The 19816-nt window shown below is 34.9% G+C and overlaps 1 protein-coding gene across 1 annotated transcript; it reads right to left on the minus strand.

Moving 5' to 3' along the window:
• Positions 1 to 504: 504 nt before the first annotated feature.
• On the minus strand, positions 505 to 11153 carry LOC138330626 (sodium- and chloride-dependent glycine transporter 1-like). The gene is given in 14 exon segments (XM_069278178.1): positions 505 to 639; positions 642 to 683; positions 1741 to 1841; positions 2701 to 2800; positions 2992 to 3123; positions 3339 to 3454; positions 3968 to 4092; positions 4565 to 4668; positions 5641 to 5775; positions 6015 to 6147; positions 8609 to 8658; positions 8951 to 9180; positions 9569 to 9700; positions 10308 to 11153. Coding segments are annotated over 14 exon segments (2223 nt in total). The 5' UTR covers positions 10996 to 11153.
• Between the last annotated feature and the right edge of the window lie 8663 nt (positions 11154 to 19816).

Genomic DNA, 19816 nt, shown 5'->3' on the forward strand with positions numbered 1-19816 from the left:
GGGCAGATAAGAAAACTCCTGAACGATCCTAAACATAGCTTTAATCACATAACAGTTATTCCAAATTTTAGATAGTTCGAAACCAATACGCTACAAAAGTCATGTGTAAATTTCATGAACAATGAACCCATTATGGAAATTTCGAGGGTAAAATATTTGTGTTAAGCAGATGGAGCAAATTTTTCTATTCATGGTTGCATAGCAACAATGAAAACAACAGCGAAGATTTCATGTTAAAAGTAATAGGTCGAGCGCTTGGGATGTCACAGAACATTGGCTACCGTCCTTGGATACGACACTGTCATTCCGGGGCATGTCTCAGAAATGAATTATAGAAAATGTTATCATTATATTTTTTATACTCTCGAATGCATGCTTTTTACTTTGCATTGTCAACTTTAGCTATAATCATATTGCGAATAATCTAAATATAAATATATAAGTAATCAAGGTATTCTCATTGTCCATAGTAATTTAATACCTTATCCATCACCATAATTGTTATTACTGTACCTTTTTCAGAGATCCTTTCTGTGTAATGATAATCCTGACCGCGTACAGGATGATGGGTACAACTGAGGCCAGAGAGAAGCACCATCCAATAGCCGTGGCGTAGGTAGGGTAAGTATAACTCCCCACGGGGTTGGGGGTCGATAGGTGTACACGCTTACCACAAGTAGGAACTGAGCAAAGAAATTGACAAAACAAGTACAGTCTCATCTCTAAAGACCGCCCAAATGGCCATTTATATACTAGTGGTCTTTATACACAGGTAAAATTTTGTTTAAATTGACCATTGGGGTACCAAAGAAAGTGGTCTTATACAATCATTTCTATAGACAGATCTGTCGCCTCGGTGTTCTATCAAAAAGTTTGGTTTTATTAGTTAAACGTCCTATTAACAGACATGGTCATGTAATTTAAGGACGTGCCAGGTTTGTTGGTGAAGGAAAGCCGGAGTACCCAGAGAAAAACCACCGACCAGTACCAACGTAGTCCCGTTTTATCAGAATAGGGCAGTCTTTCGTCAGAGATCTAGTCGTATATATGTTTTCTATTGTATGGGCAAAGGTCTTCTTAAATATTTACAGAAATGTATTATATTGATTCATTCCAAATGTACTAGAATGTAATATCACTTGAAAACCGTGTTGCTAGTTGGACGCTGATGTGGCATTCTAAATAAAAGTATATAGTATGAGCAGGACTGCTTCACAAATATTGTCAGATAGCTGTGCATTAAACTTCGCATTCCGATTTCTCAAATAGAACTGCAGATTTAAATCAAAAACGATTTACAAAAAAAAATTCACTGTGACCTATTTTTTTGACACTAAGTTATATTTTCCAATATGTTTTATTTTCAACATATCAATGCATTATCATTCTTTAAATATCATTCAAAAATATCATTTGATTCCAGCAAAACTGAACAAAACAGATAATTGACCTTCCTATTTAACCTCTCACATAACTGACAAGGAACTACGACCTGACCTTACGTATTAGTCCTATCATGATACCCTAACCCCCCGGTATCTGTGAACAAAAATAATGTTTATCGGTCATGGCCACCAAAGGACCCAAATAGACAATCTTTGTTTCGGGGTCTGGAATGACCTTTGATAATGTTAAGTGAGTTGAAAATTATTTGCCACCCATCATTTAATTTCAAGTTCATTTTGAATATATCGTATAAAGCTGTATATATGAGGATATTTAAGACTACTGGGAACTCACCAGTAGAAACATTGGCATAATGAAAGCACAGCTAAATCTGATGAGTGCTGGTAGAGGCCTTCCGAGCATCAGCTGTATATCTCTATCAATCTTGTCCCCACCTACAAAGCATTGACTGAATTGAATATCATCACAATATCATATGAATTTATATATTTAATGATTATCATAGTACGTGTATTACTTGCTTTCGTTTGTGTGTAATACAAGATCTCCATTACAATTGTATTGTCTTTTTTCACCAGACAATCTAATTAGTATTATGCTAAATGAATACTAGTCCGTTGGTTGTGTGAGTGAGAGAATCTCTACAGAGTTTGTTTTACAGACAGCATCCCCTTTTAACAAACAAGTTCAAGGTCCAAACACACACTGCTCAACGTACAACGAAGTATACCAAAACATGTTAATCTAATAATTTGTGTGACAGAATACACCATACCGAATCATTAACATACTGGATCATCACCATGTTGAATTATCACTGATTCATCGCCATGTTAAATAATCACTGAATCATCACCATGCCGAATCATCACCAAACTCAATCATCACCATGCCGAATCATCACCAAACTCAATCATCACCATGGCCGAATCATCACCAAACTCAATCATCATCATGCCGAATCATCACCATGTTGAATCATCACTTAATCATCAACTGAATCATCACCATACTGAATCATCACTGAATCATCACCATACTGAATCATCACCATGAATTATCGAATCACACTGAATCATCACCATACTGAATCATCACTGAATCATCACCATACTGAATCATCACTGAATCATCACCATGCTAAATCATCACTGAAGCATCACCATGCTTAGCCATCACCATGTGCAAGATGATTTTGACACGTTTAATATTTTAATGAAAATAGACAAAATATCACACCGCAAAACATTTCTGTATACTATGCTACTTTTAGGCAAGTATCTTTTAGCATACCATATATCCAAAAGAAAACGATAGATTCTCCTATACAGATCAGCATGATACTCCAAGTAGCGAGATACCAGTCAACCAGTTGGAACATGTAGACCCCAGCCTGTAAAACGAAACGCAACACCACGTGCATTTCGGGAAAATGAGTATGTGAACCACTCCACCACCTTTACTAATATTATAAAATTGCTTTAAAACACGCAAAGGGGGATTCATCGCGTCTGAAAAAATTGGACCGCACATTTGCGATATATGTATAACGACATAATTAGTTCAACTATAAAAATAGCATACCTTTGTAGCAAAAGGAATGCTCAGCAAGAGTGCAAGAACGCTAAACCCGCCTAGTAACCATGGACGTTTATTGTGTAGAAAGCTTGGAAAATTTTCCTCCAAGATTAGCATTACCGGTTCAGTTTCAATGGTCTGCAACAGAAATACAAAGTGAATGATGAAATGAAGAAACCGACGAGTTATTGGCAACGCCGCGTCATATTAGACAAATGAGAAAGCTTCCCTTCAGCAGATTTATAAGACAACAGCAAGGCTTTTCTTAAGTTCTAAAAAGATTTTTAAAAACAACGTTGATACCATGTTCTATGTCAAGCACTATAGAAGCCCAAAGTCTGGTAAAATCTTACCATAGCATCAATGCCCGGTAAAAGAAGCGTGACAAAAAACAAAACGCACCAAACTTGTGGCAAGGGGAAATAACTCAACGCCTTTGGATACGCAATGAACCCAATCGAAAATCCACCTATAATAATAAAATACAACAGTATTTATCTTACAGATTCATCAGTCTACGGAACATATAAGTATGTAAACGTTTAAAACAAATACAATATACAAGTGCGAAACTGCATGATAAAATAGTGGATTGAACTTACAAATGTTAACAATATTTAGTTCATGTCGATTCCGCTATACGTGATGCTGACATTGACACGCATTCATTCACATGCACGGAATAGCATCCAACATTCCCTTCCCAGCCCAGTCATATAATACAGACAAGCATTACCTTATGTCTTTTTATACGGGCGCTAAGCATGAACTTCAGATACACCCAAATGGTGATTTTTTTCTGTAGGACAGAATTTTTAACTATGATAAAAGGGTTTAGAAGATCCTTTTAATATTGACACAAACGAAGCGCATCGTATTTGTTATTTTTCATCAACGATTTGACGGTTTATGTTGGGTATACCAGCAGAGTGTCCCAGCTGCAATCTCAATTTATTGTACAAAACATACAGACAATACTTACCTGATGTAACAGCGTCGGTGATTGGTACGTTGGCTTCTGACGCCATGACCCCTAACACGGAGAAGACAACCAGTCCATTCAGAAGGCCGTACAGTAAGGTCGCCACTGTCGTGGATACTGCCGCCCTGTTGGAACATAGTCAAAACGTTCATTGAAATTTAGATAAAATTATTGTCGTCGACATTGTTATTTTAATGGGTCTAGCGAATACATCACGCAACATTTACATTATTCTCCTCCTTGTTGATTTTGGTTTATGAACGCACTATTAACGGCTAGGGTTATTGAAGGTCGGTATCGTGTACATGCATTGTGTTGCAGGATACTGTCGTATGTTTTGTTGTGACTCTTTGTAACAGTGCAAGTCCTTTAAGTATCATCTGACTGAAGCATACATAAAGAACAAACACATCCAACCCGATCACATAATACCGACAACAGGACAACCAGACGACCCATTTCCCTTAAATCTGGGTCAGAATCTACCACTTTTATAACCTAGGTGTGTTGCATAGGGAACATCACCATCAGTCTCCCTCACAGGGGCGAATGATCCACCTTTTTTGTGATGTAAGTACATATAATAACATTGACTACCTCAGACAATTGGTCCGGAAGTGATTATGACATCCCATCATCATGAGTCCTCCCCAACCAGGTCCAAGGGTGTAAAATGTCATAAAGGCGGCTTCAATCCACACCTTTTATAACCCAAAGAGAAAAAATATTATTGTTGATAAATAGTACCTATTTAACCATTCATAAAGTTGGCGTCCGGGAGGTTCCCTAATGCATCATTGTGGCTTCAATTCTTCAAAATAGCATTAGTCTATATATGTGTATGATTAATGCATCAATTTTGAAAGATATAATGTTGCATACAATGTAAGAATGTTATGAATGTAATAAATGTATGTATATATTTATGAACCTATATCAATTGAATACGTTTAATTAATGAATTTTGAAAAGGATGCTTTTTATATCATAAACCAGCAAATAATACTGCACGTTAGTAGGTTAGTGGTAAAGTGATACTTATATATGTATGCAAATACATACTTATAGCATCAATAGATACGTGGGATGCTTTGACGCTATACCCACGGCATATCGTGATATTGGCAGTTACTGCATTAACGGATGCACTATATCCTTCAAAATGTTGAGCAGCATACACATGTACAGGCTAAATGTTATTTTGATATATCTATTAAGATACTTTATTGCATTAGGAAGTTTACCAGACCTTTGTATCAAAATTAATTCTAAAGTATATAATAAATGAGAAAATAAAATATTCTGGCAAATTTTAAGGGGAAAATAAATATAATTTCATATTTAGTTGAATAATTAATAAGTAACGATCGATCAATTACATTAGTATAATACTGCATAAGCGTTGAAAAAACGAATATTTATATTTATAACTCAATTGCTTTGCACATCTTAAAAAGTAATTATCTTCGGTGGTTGTCACTAGTAAGCGGAAGTGAAGTCACAGTTTTCTTCATCTTCGGTATCTTCAGATTATCAAAAGAGTTTATATTTAATAGGTGTACGGTAACACCACAGTCTCAAACCCAAATCATTAATGTGTAAACTGCACGCTGGAGGTAGACAATCATTAAGGACTAGAAAAATCTCAAATGGTAATTTAAAATGATTTCTACCTCGATGTTACCAAGTTTTGTAAAATCTGGCGTTATAAAGTACAGCATGCCTTCTGTGGCTCCTGGTAGGAAGAGCGCCCTGACCCAAATAAGGATTACCAGAACTACAGGCAAGATGGCGGTTACGTACATCACCTACAGCAGATAAAATGTCACAATAATATGTCAATATGGCGGTTACATAGACAATATTCAAAGCACCTTACACTGAAATTGCAGACTAATATGGCGATAATTTTCTATTAAGTCAATGCATCGAATGAAAGTTATGAACCGACATACACAGCTCAATATGACACTCAAGTACACCAGGTAACACGTGCAGTAGATTATGTTACAATAATAAACAGGTATTTTTTCCATCTGTGATTTACCTTTCCTAATGACTTAACACTTTTCACACAGGCCAGGAAGACGATCACACGGACAACAATGTAGTAGAGAATATACATTCCATTAACCTCCCCGATATCTTCTATCCCACTCGATCGACGTAGCACTTTCTTCCTATAATTTAAATACTGCAGTTAATGATTCATTCAAAAGAAGCCTTTCACTAAATCTTTATCGAGGTTTTATGACCATGCCTTCACAGCATACACATCTAAGACTAGCCACTAAGGTTTGATTGGCGTATTTTACGTCCTAATCACAGTCATTTAAGGACTGTCAGGTTTGATGTGATGTTGTAGGAAAACTGAAGTATCAGGAGAAAAATTACGGACCAGCGACCTGTACCCAGTATCACAGGGACCTGGCACGATTTTTTAAAACTAACAGTATACATATACAAATTATAGTATCAAGGGTTTGAACTAGGCGGTCGAGAAAAACGGACCTATTTTTTAAAACCGTGATCATACCTTAAAGAGAAATAATTTATCTTTCCATTGAGTGCTTGATGAACGAAATTGGCCAAGTATTGACGAAGTTATGGCTTGATATATCGGGAAATTTACGAAAAATATGCTAGATAGACATTTCCCTGTCCGGTCGAAATGTCGTCTCGGCTCTAATGGGTACCTCAAAAACCAAGCCAAAATCACAAAATCTACGCTTGTGGTGGTAAACAGTACCCATAACTGTGTTCATCCAAAATCTCCTTTGGAGGTGTCATGACCCGTACTTTGTAGAAACTCCATTAAAACATCGTGTAGCTCACTTACTTTAACCGTCACCGCCATGTTCATTTTTCTCTCGGAACGCTTCTCGACTTTACATATCGTGACTACATTATGCAAATTATGTAATGTTGTGCTTTTGGGTAAACTCGAGAAGCCAGTATCTGCACAATATGGGTTAGAAATGTTCTCCGGAAAACGTTCAGATTACCACGCATATATGTAATGAAAATATCGGTTTCTCGTTTTTCTCAGTAATAAATCCAATCATCCTTCAAGACAAGCATTTGGTTGAGGCGGGCAAATCTCAACAGTCATAATACTTTGTCTGGAACCCTCCTGTAGCTGAGAGGTTTATATGTGCACAATGAATGTATGTCTTTGTATATTAAGAAATAATGTGAAGGAAGTTTAAAGTATATATAGTTGTGTGTTGAATGGGTTTCCTTTTGTGTGATGATGCTATATATGTGATAGTATAAACCCCGTTGATTTCAACCAAAGGCTACTCAACTTTATTTCTCGATAGATTGAGTATGTCACGCGCAATTTGGAGCCAAGCGGATGAATTTATGATGGTCCAAATCAGAAACTTTTGGTGTTTTCAGGACCGAACGTACGTTCGATGAACATGTACATGTATCAAAATAGGTTTTAGAACACATATACATGTACGTGTGTAAATACAAATGTAGAAAAGCTACATTGTTTATGTTACTACCGTACCTCTTTGAGCAATGCTTCCGTGCGTATGATAAATAAACAATGTTGTACAATGTACAGTTTTGCACATTCCGATGACGTCGCAATGTTTACATGTTGTGTGTCGGTGAGGCTGTGTTGTTCGCTACAACATGTAGATCTACATCCTATTTGTATTTTTAACATCTTTGGTTGTACGCAATTGGATAAGATATGTCAGGACAACATCAGTCTTTGAGTTGCATAAGTTTAACCAAAACGACCTAGCACGATAATGCATTTTTGTTTGCCTCGGGGGACAGACAAGTCCGGCGAGAGTAGGTCTTACAACACAATGTACGTTTGGGTGTTTCGAAATATCAATGAAACGGAATCCTACAATTATAGCTTTACAATACTTGTAATAGATATCTCTAATATTTATTGAAGTGATTGAAACAACAATATCAATATAAGCTACCATTTTGAGAGCGGTAAACTTTTACCTAGTGGGCCTACCTGTGTTTGTACATGTTCCTCGAAACGACGTCCGATACATTTGAAAATCTCCAAAATCCGGAAATAATGACATGGAACTATGTAAACATCCGTGTATTCAAGTAATTTCAAACGTGAACTGATAATTTAGTAGAACTCAAGTGATCACAAAATTGAAGAAACTCTCTGTTTGTCACACCTCCTTGACACAGGCAGTTTGAATCGGACGACGCGTCACAACTACGTTAAATATCCTGCCACGTTATGAATTGTGTAAGCGTGTGTAATCATACGAAGTAAAAGATTAAAACCAAAGTGCTTTGCACTATGGTGTTTTTAACAACAGATAAATAAAACGATTTATAGTTTCATACCGGGAAAACTCCAGATAAATGCTTCATCAGACGGAACTCATTTTATTTGTATGTTCATTGTTAAATTGGCGGGAATTTCCGCCACTTCGAGTGGCTGTTCCAAATACCTGTCGGACCTAAACGATATAATTCAATTTTAGTCTTATAAATGCCATTAACACTATCAAGGGGACATTAATCCTTAAATAATACACTATGACGTTTTGAATAAAATTTCATTTTGAACGAAAAAAAAGGAGAAAGGAAACCTTTTCGCGGTGTAAACCAAATAAAAAACCATATCATTTGACTTACATCCAGAATTCTTCTATAGCCGATACTGGTGAGGAAGTAATCAGTGTGACCTTAAAAAAAGAGGTGAAATACAACGCAAGTCTAGGGAAAAACGACAACTACTTATCTATTACCGTTCACAAGATGTTGTCGTGTACTTTAACGTAATATATAGTCAAAGGTAATTTAAAAAACATTAATACAAGCTGTTGCCTTATTATCATATAACTCAGGTTTTTTTTCAATTGAACTTTTTAATTAAAAATAAGAACATAACGACCTGTTAAGTCGTTTCAAATTTGAGACCATAATATCTCATAACGAATGCATGATTGTGATCTATGATGTACTTATTTCAAATACGTTTTTAGAAAGTGGATTTCCCGTGGACGAGCTATGCGATGAAATATTCCGGTTGTTGGGACTTTGGTGAAATCCTGTGATGCAATTCTCCGTGTTCCAGGTGTTGTTGCAGCTGGTCCAAGGAAGCTCGGCTTGGAAGGAATTCACCAGGTACTCGATGATCCAGGATCGCATCGCAGTGTCATACACCAAACTCACACCGTTGATGATGAGTACAGCTAAACCAAAACCTAGGTAACAAATGGACTCGAATAAGAATTGAAGTTCATTGATAATGTTTTTCACGATCAGTGAATGCTTATTTACCTATTTACCACCAAATTTAAAAGGTCGAAAACGAGTTAACCACCAAATTTAAAAGGTCGAAAACGAGTTAAGATAATGGCTATATATCGCAACTTTAAAGATGGGCAGATAAGAAAACTCCTGAACGATCCTAAACATAGCTTTAATCACATAACAGTTATTCCAAATTTTAGATAGTTCGAAACCAATACGCCACTTCTTAGCTACAAAAGTCATGTGTAAATTTCATGAACAATGAACCCATTAGAACACTTTACTGGCGACAAATCCCCCGTACACCTGTATTATTTCATCACATGGTCTCAAACGTACCTCTAAATAATGGGCAGATATCCCAGATCCTCCACGGCCCTTTGGCCGAGTACTGAGACATGGCAATCTCTATAAAGTATAGCGGGGCGCCGCACAGTAACATCAGTATGCTATATGGAATAAGGAACGCTCCTGTGAACAATGGAAATGAAGAATAATACCTGGTTTACCTTGATAAGGATTTTTTTTATCTAAACAGATCATTATTACATTGTTGATCTGTATTATAAGGGTATCCATCACTGAAGATAACGATGGTATCCTTTTATTGCTTGATAAAGACGATTTCTCACTCAGACGTATTGAAAAAATGTATTTCTTTACATGTTTTTAGTTATTAAGTTCGAGTAGAATTCATATACGTCATCACCAAAATCTAAAATGAAATAATGGTGTCAAAATAAAAAAGGTTTACAAAAAACGTTAGCAAAGCTCTAGCTCGTAGTTTTTTATAATGCATAATTCAATTTTACTTGTTACGAGCATTTTCATTGGCTTAAAAATTTACTTTATCAGCCCACAAAGGAAACAATGGCGTCGCCGTTTGTGACGTTGCTTCTAATTGGCTGAGATGACGGCGTAATGATTTCATAGACAAAGGAGTCCCAAAATGAATTAAAAAAAAATTCATTCAAGTTAATCATTAAGTATAATGTATGGAATAAGCAATGTGGCAACATATTTAAAATAGATCAGCTTTATCATGATATTTTATAAAGGATGTTCTGACAGTACCTACCTCCACCGTTCCTATACGTCAGATAGGGAAGTCTCCATACATCCGGAAGTCCGAAGGAATATCCTAGCAACGTTACAAGAAACTCAAGGTTGGATGTCCACTTGATCTTCCCGAAATGGACCTGGTCCGAACCACTTGACACTGAATCAGGGATAGCACGTTCAGTCTCTGGATCCGAACAGGAAGTAGCAATAGCAATACCACTAGTACCTGTGACATTTTCTCTAGTATCAATGACTTTTCCACTAGTATCTGTGACATTTTCTCTAGTATCCATGACATTTCCACTAGTATCTGTGACATTTTCTCTAGTATCGATGACATTTCCACTAGTATCTGTGACATTTCCACTAGTATCTGTGACATTTCCACTTGTATCTATGACATTTCCACTAGTATCCATGACATTTCCACTTGTATCTATGACATTTCCACTAGTATCCATGACATTTCCACTAGTATCCGTGATATTTTCACTAGTATCTGTGACTTTTCCACTAGTATCTGTGACATTTTCTCTGGTATCCATGACATTTCCACTAGCATCCTTGACATTTCGACTGATATCCATGACATTTCCGCTGGTATCCATAACATTTCCAAAAGGAGTATAGATATCGCTCCCATTGCCCGTGATATTTTTGCCCGTTTTCGGAATTTCGCACCTAGTATCCATGTTGATATCCATTCTAGCTGTACGGTACAAAAACCTCGACTTATATCCAGGAATATTTAGGTTTTTTTCAATCAAATAATTTTTTCATTAGTCAAGTATAGATCGATATGCATTACACAGAAGGCGAATACTGATATCATTACATATACATTATATCTGCAAAACCAACAGGTTATAAGCTGTTTTTACGCAATATACATATGAAGTGCGGTGTAAACTATGCACATACATCTCTGTCATACTTTTTGTAAATGCGCCGTCATATTATTTACATATTATCAGTCTGCATTCAGCATAAATATTAATTTGCAGTATGCACTTTGTTAGTGAATGGTATACAAAACACATGATAATGCATGTAATACTATTGCTTACTAATGACATAACTGTTGTTTCATATCTCTTTGAAAACCCATCCGCTATCTCTAATGGAAAATATATTATTCTATAGGGTATTTTATTGGGAAATTCATAGAAAATAACAAATTTAAATGAATGTAGGTTATCCTCTCATTAATGAAATCGGTCATCTATGAGGTATTTTTACGCGATATAAATATGAATTGTGCTGTACACTAAACACATACATCTCTGTCATACCTTTGTTTTCAAATGCGCAGTCATTTTATTTACACATTATCTGTCTGTCTTCAGCATAAATATCAATATGCAGTGTGCACTGTGTGAGTGAATGGAAAATAAAACAAAAAAAAATGATGACACATGTAATACATCTATATAATTACTAGTGATATAACTGTTGACATATTAATATAAAGGTAGGTATTTACTCACTAATAAAATTGAACATCTAAATGAGTGTAAATTCTGAGTAATTATAAGGATAATCTAGCTACACTGTATACAATTGAGGTATGCAAATAAAGTATGTTGTTGACTCATTACTGCCGTTCTATCATAAGATTGCACGATTGTGTTACAGTACCAGTGTATCGACTCATTGTAGTAGATAACATCGCTACATGTTACAGGTGAAGTGCCTATGTAACACGCATTGTGATTGGCTGAGTTGATCTAAAAATAGAAGAGAAAAACGTGTGCGCACAGTAAAGCTGGTTTTTTTAGCCAGCCATGCTTGGTCTCATTTTCTTCCGATATTCGACGAATTTAACAACTTCTTCACTGACCTTTGTTGGTGTCATTATAGACCGAACACGTGGAAGCAGAGAACCATGCTGTTCCTCGCACAACTTTGCAATGTTTCCGACAGGTGGATTTACAAACGTCGGCCGCTTTAGATATATTTCCATAGGACACCCCATGCCATCATTGTACATTTTCACTACCCTTTCGCGTACTTTTAGATCGGTTCGTGGCTTTGACATGTCGACATATGATCGGTTGAGGACTGCTTCTAATTTTGGCTGTGATCGGTTGAACCGCTTCTAATTTTGGCGCAATTTTAGCGAGAGATTAAAATAGTAACGTAACGTTACACATGTGCAAACACACATGTAACTTACCGGTAACTTATAATATGCACGCGTTGGCAGCTTGGCGATCGACGATTTTTAGTACTTCCACACTTTTTTATTCAGTATTAAGTTCAAATTCAGAGTTAAATTGACATTTTAAATATACCTTACCATAATTATGAAACTGAACAGTTGTTTTAGCAAATACTCTCTTCTTGACCTTCATATTTATTCATTAACGGTACCAGTATTATCATGTTTAAATCAATATTATGTATTCTTCTACAGCTAGTATAACCTGATTGTGTGTTATCTCTTTCCATGTTTGATTTTTTTCTATCATCTTATTTATATATTTACAACAGCTATTTCAGGAAACTCTGTCAGTCAAGTTCGTCACATGTGCTAGGTGTACTACGAAAAAAAACACCCAACAGTCATGTATATTACAGCGCGAATTCTATATGCAGCGTTATTTATTTTTACAGCGTAATACTTCTATTTTACAAATATTAATTTTTCAGATGTTTATCTATGAACATTTGTAATTGTTTCGACGTACTTACAACGTCCCGATTGCACAAATAGGTTGCATTGTGTAACGTTTATTTATATACACACTTCAGCCAATCACAATGCGTGTTACATAGACACTTCACCTGTACCATGTAGCGAAGTAATCTACTACAGTGAGTCGATACACTAGTACTGTAACACAATCGTGCAATCTTATGATAGAACGGCAGTAACATAACTTATTTTATATTTCAATATTATATCTATATTTCTGAATTTGAGAATTGTATAAAAACGATAGATGGAAAAATTCAGTATATTTCATATATCCATGTTCATGTATCGATGAACCATGCATGTCTATGTCAATACCATACAAATTTAACTCTGGTCAACAGGGACATTAAGTTAACTGACCTCTGATTGTGTGACAGTTTCCTGTATTTGTAACCTAATCACACGATTATTTTTTTCCTAGTTATACGCAAGGAATATTAACAACCAAAACCACACATAATTATTTGCATGAAATGGAACCATTATTTTTTTATTATTATTTGTCGAATTCTGTCTATAATGAATTTTAACTTGGATAGATTGATGTTTTTTGTGTGTTATACCACCATTATTAGTTACATAATCATTTACTGATCCCCTATAAAGGCATAAATGCCAGTAAGAATCTAACCTGCCCTCTATACCTGAACAGGGGGCCAGTAACTGACTATATAATAAATTAATCGCATCGGGGACCATTAATTTGTTTCATTAGGTCATTGTTTCCTATTTGTTTTATCAACAATCTGAAATCAAACTTGAGCCATGCTGGCGAAGAATGCAAACAATCGCCGATTTTAAATTAATTGGCCTATCAATTAATTAGCCAATTATTAAATTAATTGATTTATTCATGTATTTCTTTCCGGAACCTGCAATATATACAGTACTGTATAAGGATCCTGCAAAATAATTCGTAAATCAACAATAATTTAGACATTCCTAGTGTTCAGTAGGCCTACCTCAATACGACACCAGGCTGGCTGTTTATTGAAAGCATCACAAATAAAAGTGACATCAACATCTATCCAACATTTAAAGCGCAATCTGCTATATCATATCTGCATTATCGTTGAGATAATCACTTAAATTATGCCAGTAAATTAATTGTAGAGTGAGGAATGATCTATAGGTACTAAGCCCCCATTTCTTTGTAATCACAGTCGAGAAAACGGTTGAATTGTTCTGTTTGAACTCCACCGCTTCATCAACTTTCAGACTGGTTGTAGTGGAAGAAACTCGCATTTGAAAAATTCTTTCATTTCATTTGAAATCATTGCCCTGTTTTCAAACATCGATGTCATATGTTTTTTTCTATCGTAATTTCCTTAGCCAATGAAAAGACTTGTTACAAGTTTGGTTGTTTTTCTGTATAAGGCACCAATGACGTCAGGAAGAGTGACTTTCTCAGTGATATCGAGTCCCGGCATGTGTGTCCGTCAACAGTATCGCTGTCATAGGCCTTTAAAACGTTAGAGGAACATTCCGTTTCTGCTTACTTTAAAGGTGTTAGATTAATATAAAGTAGTAGTGCATACGACACACGACGATTAAATCACAATCGAAGAAAGCAAAATTCAGTATGGCAGATATCAACATCATTGTATTTTGTTTATTCGACTAGTACAAGAACAGTTAATTTGCAAAACATCAACGAACTGTGATATAATAATGGAAAAGTTAAATTTAAATATATTAGTTGTACCATTGAAATACATATATGTTTTAACAGTACATGTATGTAGTCACAGTCCATGTCTGTACATGTGGCCTAGCCTTAGGGACCTGTCGTCGTGTCGCGTAACATGTTGTCGAGACATTGATGAACGCTATTTAACCCAACAGTTACACATGACTATGATTTATCATGTCTGCTAATAACAGCATTTTGATGTAACTTAGAATGACTCTGTGATTAACATTGATATATAGATATTACTCAACACAAACATGTAGGGCTATTTAAAGGCCATCAAACCATGCATAGAGTGTCAATTCCCCCAGTACTCGATCATGGGTGCTGGGCCATACTTTGTCATGCGGAATAAAGTACTGAAACCGCAACTCAGCATTTGACTTCTACTCAACTTAACTCTACAACATCTACACCTCATCGACATAAACAGACACAAAGAAAAAGAATACTTCACTGGCGCTGTGCAGAGAAAAACAACCTGGGTTTTGACACTTCGTGAAATTACTGCCACTAACGATCATTGGTTCACAGGTACGTGGATTTGTCTAAACTCTTTTAAAAGCAATTATTTGTACCACAAATTTTCCTTGCACAAAATCATATTACCGTTTTACAATGGCTATTTCACCACTGAGAACCATACTTATTCTTAGTGTGAATTATTGTTAACATTATATACAATGTACATCTTATGAACTAAAACCAGTATGTAGATTTACTTTGAAGTACACACATAAAACGTACACAAAAACACAGACATGCACCACAGGGAGTTGACCACATAAATACATCTAACGCACACATATACATCAAAATAAACAACTCATCATAGTATTATGGAAACGTTTGATACTATGAATTTATTAATAACCTTGCTAGTTATTTTTTTTACTACGATAAGTTACCACATTTAACATATTCACTGTTTTATAATTTTTATCACTGATACTACTATTTCTCTCCCGTGACATGTTCATGAATTAGGTCGATTGTTTTCATCATAAATTTAAGAGGTTCCTTAATGTTTATATACATATACTATTTTTCTATTACACAAATACACATTTTACATATTTTTACCTATTGGGAAGTCTTATCTCACGTGATTACTCACGGAGAAATATATGTCTTAGTAACTTTCCATTTATTATGTTAGGGGCAGAGTAGTGATGTGATTAAACACACATGTTAATTTGTAGTTGCTCTGATCCTCATATAACATAATACGTACATTATACTTTTTATATACATAACAATTTTTCATACGACATAATACACATTATGATTATATTATTTATTTCATTATTGGAGGAAAGTATTACCGGATGCAATTGAATGCAAGGTTATGTTTTTGATAGTTTTCTCCTGCATTATTCATTTTACACACATATACAATATTTAAACTTATGGAACTTTCTTTGATGAGTGACCATCTAGAATGCATCATGTCTGAGTTAAGCCGCAAGTACGTACGTCGGCCAGACGCTTTACTAATTACTTGTCATTTACCCTTTGGCAATAACATATCGTGAACATTTCCTCGAGGTCGGAATTAGTACATATTAGCTGATACATACGTTTTATAGGTTTTTTCCCCTAAAGCATTTTAATCAAATCATATGCAAGGTTAAGCTAATCGAATCAATAAAGTAACATTGATTATATATATTTACTTACACATTTTTATGAAATTTTGCAGGTATAGGTATATTTTTCTCATACACAATAAAACACATATACATTTTATCTAATACAATTCACATAGTTACTTACTTAAAAAAAAGAAAAACCCACAGAGTTAAAAAATGTAAGGAAAGTAACTCATAAACTATACATGTATTCTATACTTTTGTTATGTTTTCATATAGTTTGCACATATTCAATATCTGTGTTTTTGCAACATAAAGAAATAAGTATTGATTAATAAGTAATAATTATCCAATAAGTGTTGCATATATGAAATTGTTATAAGTATCAAATGTTTTACCCGTAGATAAAGAGACAACTATATTGTAACATTTTATATACGGTTATATTAATTTTAACGCTTGAAAGCGCAGTTTACATGTTTATTTTTATACTACTCATAACAGCAGTTAATATAGGCCAATAGAACACTACATGTTCATGATAGTTTGTACATGTTCATGATAGTTTTTTTTTAATTAATTGGCTTTTTAACACATTATATATATATTCCTTTGGTTATTTTATTTCTACCAGTTGAAATACAAACTAATTATTAGTTAAAATGTTACATGACAGGTCCCATTGTCTCTATGACAAATAAACAATCATAATACAACTATTTATTGATACGTATAAAGTTATTGAGCGATTGATTAATTATCTTTTATTCTTCAAAATAGTTTTTCTATATTTCTGGTGATGTCATGGTATTATTAGTAATATATTTGTGATTGGTACAATTATTTGGAAAGAAAGGAGTGAAAAGGCAAATCTATCAAAACTTGTGGCTCTTGATTCAAAAGTGAAAAATCTTAATCCAAGCCACAGAAGAATCATCTTTAGTACAGCCTCCAGTGATAGAAGAGGATATGCAGTAATCCAGTATACTTTGACTTTAAATTGTCTTCGTTGTGTATTGACTTGTTTGTGTATGCCGTATCATTTAATCATCAGAGTTCCATTTCTCCATATCTTCATCAAAGAAAGTGGGTTTTTTTCAACAATACATCAGGATATATCTTCAACGAGGAAACTTTTTTTTTCTACATCAATACCAACACATCAAACGTATTTTACATCTTCTGGATAGTCCCCCTGAAGTGATTCCTCACCAGGTTTTTATCGTAACTAGGACTATGCCAGGCTATGTCAGAGTACAGAGATTGTGACGTGTTATTTCACGCACATTTTATATTATATCTCTGTACTCGAAGACATGAGCATCAACATACCATGTCAACACATTAACATTCATCACTTACAGACTCAACGGATTTGGAAATACCTGATGCAGTGTAATGCCAGGGAAAACATGTGTTATATTTTCATCTCCGAAGAGAATCCACATTCAACACTCAACTTATATTTAACATTTTTAAATGGAACTCTGACATTCATTATATATATTTTTCTCAGCCTTGTTGTGCGAGATTTCATCGTTGATTTCAAGATGGTTGTACAGCGTTTTCAACACTCATTAACTTTCATCACGTGACGGCATATGAAAAACATTTATATATCTGCGTTGGACATTTTTAAAGTTGTTTTTGTACTGTGTTTTCATACTTTATGTGGAAGTCTACGTTTTTACATACTATAATTTTTTGTTGCTCATATGAATTTCCCTTCAACATTCTTATCAGTATTAATTTTTTCACTTTATGGATATATTTCATTTTCAAAAAGAAATATAGGAAATGATGCGAAGATATGTGTATTGTAGTGATATAATAATGGAAAAGTTAAATTTTTAGAAATGTAAAGATCTATTATATCAAATTATTGCTAATTTGATCTAATTTATAACAATATGACGAATGTGATATAATAATGGAAAAGTTAAATTTAAATATATTAGTTGTACCATTGAAATACATATATGTTTTAACAGTACATGTATGTAGTCATAGTCCATGTCTGTACATGTGGCCTAGCCTTAGGGACCTGTCGTCGTGTCGCGTAACATGTTGTCGAGACATTGATGAACGCTATTTAACCCAACAGTTACACATGACTATGACTTATCATGTCTGCTAATAACAGCATTTTGATGTAACTTAGAATGACTCTGTGATTAACATTGATTTATAGATATTACTCAACACAAACATGTAGGGCTATTTAAAGGCCATCAAACCATGCATAGGGTGTCAACTTCCCCCAGTACTCGACCATGGGTGCTGGGCCATACTTTGTCATGCGGAATAAAGTACTGAAACCACAACTCAGCATTTGACTTCTACTCAACTTTACTCTACAACATCTACACCTCATCGACATAAACAGACACAAAGAAAAAGAATACTTCAGAACGACACAGTTTTTTGTTTGTTTTTTTTTCTTCCCTGCGTTTTCAGACAAACGCAGAGATCGCAGCACCTCCACAAAATGGCTTGTACGAGTGGAAAGCACCACGACGGAACCTGAATGTGATCAATACATTATGATGTCAGAATAAGTTCCGTAGCAACCGCGTGTTCATAATATACTTGCCTGAGGGATTCCGATGGCGTCACATCCAAAATGATGGTCTACAATCATTAACGACGTGCCAATTGACTGCACTTTATAAGGCATGTGATTTACATTGTGTTGTAATAGCAACCTACTGTTTGTAATAATAATAATTGGTAACATACGCACCAGATTGATACCTGATGCTGGCCATGATAGTTTACTATTATGTTGTGGGCATAACGTGATGCTACCCAAATTGAAACGCTACCCAAAATGAAACACTTTTAAAAAATGTGATGCAGAATTTACTGCTATTCTTTGTGTGTCTGTCACACAGAATTGGTTTGTATTGAAGCCGATGTCGTTCGATTTTGATATGTTGCGTGGTCAGCCGTATACTCACCGCATGGTGCGGCCATGGCCATCCTGCCCTCGGACACGTGTTCGTCCCGGTTCCAGTTGTTAATACGTTTACAAAAAATGTCTTGTTCCTGGCATATTGCTAATAATTTGCCGGAATTTTACTGCATTATCCCATACCGGAATTTATATCAGTATTTTATTTAATTGTAGATGATAGTAAACGGATTTAGCATTTAGCGGAGATATAAATTAGCCAGTGATTTTGAGTATCACTATTTATATTCGTAAAATAATATATATTCAGACTGTAAGTCGTCATTATTTTTAATGTAAGTGGCGGTAATTTAATTCGCTTAAAGTTGTATGGTCTATCACTTTCGCTCTTTTTGTCATAGTAAAAACTGTTTAAGTGTTATACATATTTTGCTCCGTTTGTCTCAGTTTTAAACTTTCAAATTTTACCAATTTTTATAAAGTTGCAGCACTGGAAGTATTATTAATTATAAAAGTAAAAAAATCTTTTTAACGTGTACACGTGAAAAATAGGCTCGAAAGAGGCCGAATCATTCCGAACTCTTCCGAACATCGTCGCGACAATCTCGAAGTAACACGAGAGTTG

Source organism: Argopecten irradians, chromosome 9, assembly GCF_041381155.1.
Source record: "Argopecten irradians isolate NY chromosome 9, Ai_NY, whole genome shotgun sequence".
In the NCBI taxonomy this organism is placed as follows: domain Eukaryota; kingdom Metazoa; phylum Mollusca; class Bivalvia; order Pectinida; family Pectinidae; genus Argopecten; species Argopecten irradians.